At 39.7% G+C, this 3236-nt stretch overlaps 1 protein-coding gene across 1 annotated transcript; it reads left to right on the top strand.

Moving 5' to 3' along the window:
- The first annotated feature begins 1872 nt into the window (after positions 1-1872).
- LOC149451199 (olfactory receptor 10AG1-like) lies at positions 1873-2821 on the top strand. Its single transcript, XM_089690908.1, has one exon. The coding sequence runs from the start codon at positions 1877-1879 to the stop codon at positions 2819-2821; it is 945 nt and encodes a 314-aa protein (XP_089547034.1). The 5' UTR covers positions 1873-1876.
- Positions 2822-3236: the final 415 nt, after the last annotated feature.

Here is a 3236-nt window from a genome sequence, read left to right as displayed (position 1 = left end):
GGATGTTTACTAGACTCTTGTTCGGACAGATTTCAGTGAGTTATTCCTAAATTACAGGCCTACAATAAAAAAAATACATATTTCCATGCAAAAAAATGGTACCGCTTTGAGCACAAAAAATCGGAAAGAATCATACCGCCGAGGAGGTTAACAATAGTGACAGGCCAAACACCCCCTGGTTCGGTTCACGGTAGAACATTCGAACGGACCAAAAGTTCGCGCTGCGAACATCAAACCTAATGCAAGTCTATGGGACTCCAACTTGCAAATTCAAAAGTGCCCATTTCGAAGGCTTATACCCACATGGAAGAAAAATATAGTTGAAATATATTATAAAAATATTCTTCCTAAATATATTGACTATGCTACAATTTTAGCCATATTCAATATATTTCAAAATATATTTTAATAAATAAATATATATATACAGTGTATATATACTGCATATAGACATAAATGTTTATGTCACTTTATTTATTCACTGGTGTTGCTGTTCAGGAGTTCATTCGGCATCACAGCATTTAATATATGTGTATAATTATTGTGTATGTATGTGTGGAATTTTTTGTTTATGTACTCACTTAGCAGAGGTGGTGTAGAGTTATATTTTGGGGTATATGTCATATTTTGATTTAATTGATTTATAGGGGGATATTGTTTACCCATTCATTGAATATCACGTATTGGGGTTCACATATAGTTTATTAGCGCAGCACCACAATTTACACTTGAAATATCTTGCTGCTTGGGTGTCAGTGGAGCAAAATTGAAATGCTGGAATATATTCCTGACACTCATTGGAACTGAGGAAATGGTTTGGGTGAGCTACGAAACATCTTCAACATTAACCTCCCTGGCGGTATGATTATTTCCGATTTTTGGTGCTGAAAGCGATACCATTATTTTGTATGGAAATATGTATTTTTTTATTGTAGGCCTGTCATTTTTAGGAATAACTCACTAAAATCTGTCCGAACAAGAGTCTAGTAAACATCCCGGGTATGATAAAATTTGAAACACAAAATCATAAATTATAATTTAACAAATAATCATAAAAAATAATAATATAATAATATTACATTTAATTCAATAATATAATGAAACCAAAAACACTGAAATGTGAAATATAGCGCCAAGTTCGCACATCGCTGAGCAAAGTCGCAAAATCGTTTCCAGTGTCTGATGAGGAATTTCCCCCACGAATCATTATCACTCAATTCTGCAAGTGGTTCTGATTTACTATCGCTGTTCTCTAGCCGGTCTAAAACCGCTTTTGACCTAAAGGGACACTTTTTGGACCCCATGGACGTTTCTCAGTTTCCCGGCAGAAAGAACATTCAAAATGCAGACAGGGGACAGGACAGAGCAGTAGGGACAAAATGTATGTGAAATGGGTTGAAACAGCAATGTTTTACTATGTAAAATCGTTTTGAAAAAAATGAAATTTTTTTAAAATTTTCAAATTTCCCGCCGGCGCCGGCGCCCGTACGTCCCGACCAGAACACAGGAGCCGGATGCCGGCATCAGCCGGAGGAGATGGCTGGGGACGCTGCAGGGGACACATCGCGGGAGCGAAGGACAAGGTAAGTGCTGCAGGGACTTCCTAGGCAGTGCCGCATGGTAAGCCCGAGTGTAGCTCGGGGTTACCGCTTTTGGTACAGACATTTTACCCCGAGCTACACTCAGGAATACCGCCAGGGAGGTTAATGATCCAGTTGAATATGGCTAACGGCCACTAGACATACCATGACCCAGACATGATGGAAAGTATATTATTCATATTAAATAAATATAGACATAATAGTAAGTAGATGTTATTTCAAATAAATGCAAAAAAAGAAACATAATTACATCTTCTTTAGTTTAGGCAGGAAGGATGGAGAATTGCTGGAACACAACAGGAAATGTCTTCTACATTCTAGCATTATCCACCTCTGAAACCGGACAATGTCTTCTTTTTACCGCAGTTCTACTGATGTATCTGACGACCGTTGTTGGAAACATGACCATTGCTCTACTGGTGGGTCTGGTTCCTCAGCTCCATACTCCAATGTATTTCTTCTTGGGTAACCTTGCCATAGCTGATGTTTTACATGTTTCAGTAACTCTTCCAAAACTTCTCTCCATACTCCTAACACATGACCACCGGATGTCGTTCTCTGCCTGTATGGCTCAGGTTTATTTCTTTGCATTGTCGGGTGCTTTTGATATTTTTGTGTTGACCTCCATGTCCTATGACCGATATGTAGCAATCTGTAAGCCATTACAATATTCCTTACTGATGAGTAAAGATGTATGCCTTTCATTGGCTCTGTCCACTTGGCTTACATCTGTGATTGATGCAGCAATCAATGTGATAGTTACATCTCTGTTACCTTTCTGTTCCACCCGAAATGTTGACCACTTCTATTGTGATCAGAAAATATTGTTCGCCATTTCCTCCAATGATCCTACAGGCAGAAACATACTTCTGGTATTTCAGATTGTATTGCTGGTAACTTTGCCTTTTTTATTTATTATAACTTCCTACGTATCTATCATCTCCGCCATACTGGATATTCAGTCATCAAGGGGGCGACACAAAGCTTTCTCCAGTTGCTCCTCCCACCTCATCACAGTGATATTATTCTTTGGTCCAATCATTATATTGTACACCAAACCAAAGTCTGAGCATTCTAGGGAACTGGACAAGTTGTTGTCGTTGTTCTATACAGCTGTGATACCAAAGCTCAACCCGTTTGTCTACACGTTGAGGAACAAAGATATTTTGAATGCTTTAGGAACTCTAACAAGGAGGTGGAACATGTTTTTAGTAAAATGATTTTTTAGAATATAACAAATCTATTTTATCAGTGCAGTGTGCAGAAATGTCTTGCTTATGGGTTTGACAAAGCAGTGGAAAGCCTTTTTTTGGGATTTTGGTCCATGTGTACTTAACCCCCCTGGCGGTATTCCCAAGTGTAGCTCGGAGTTAACTTTCGGTACCCGAAGCAATAACCCCGAGCTATACTCAGGATTACCCTGCAGCGTTGCTCTGGGATCCCTCGATCACTTACCTTGTCCTGCACTCCCGCGATGTCCCCCCTGCAGTGTCCCTGGCCATCTCCTCTGGCCGATGTCGGCATCTGTCTTCTGGGTTCTGTTCCCAGCGAGCGACGGGACGTTCAGGGGACGGAACCGGCGGGAAATTCAAAAATTTAAAAATGTGACATTCACTAAATACACTAAAATCACAT

This window comes from Staurois parvus, unplaced genomic scaffold (genome assembly GCF_062004578.1).
Source record: "Staurois parvus isolate SC_StPar_1 unplaced genomic scaffold, SC_StPar_1.0 ptg000547l, whole genome shotgun sequence".
Classification (NCBI taxonomy): Eukaryota; Metazoa; Chordata; class Amphibia; order Anura; family Ranidae; genus Staurois; species Staurois parvus.
This window is presented reverse-complemented; position numbering and strand designations above follow the sequence as displayed.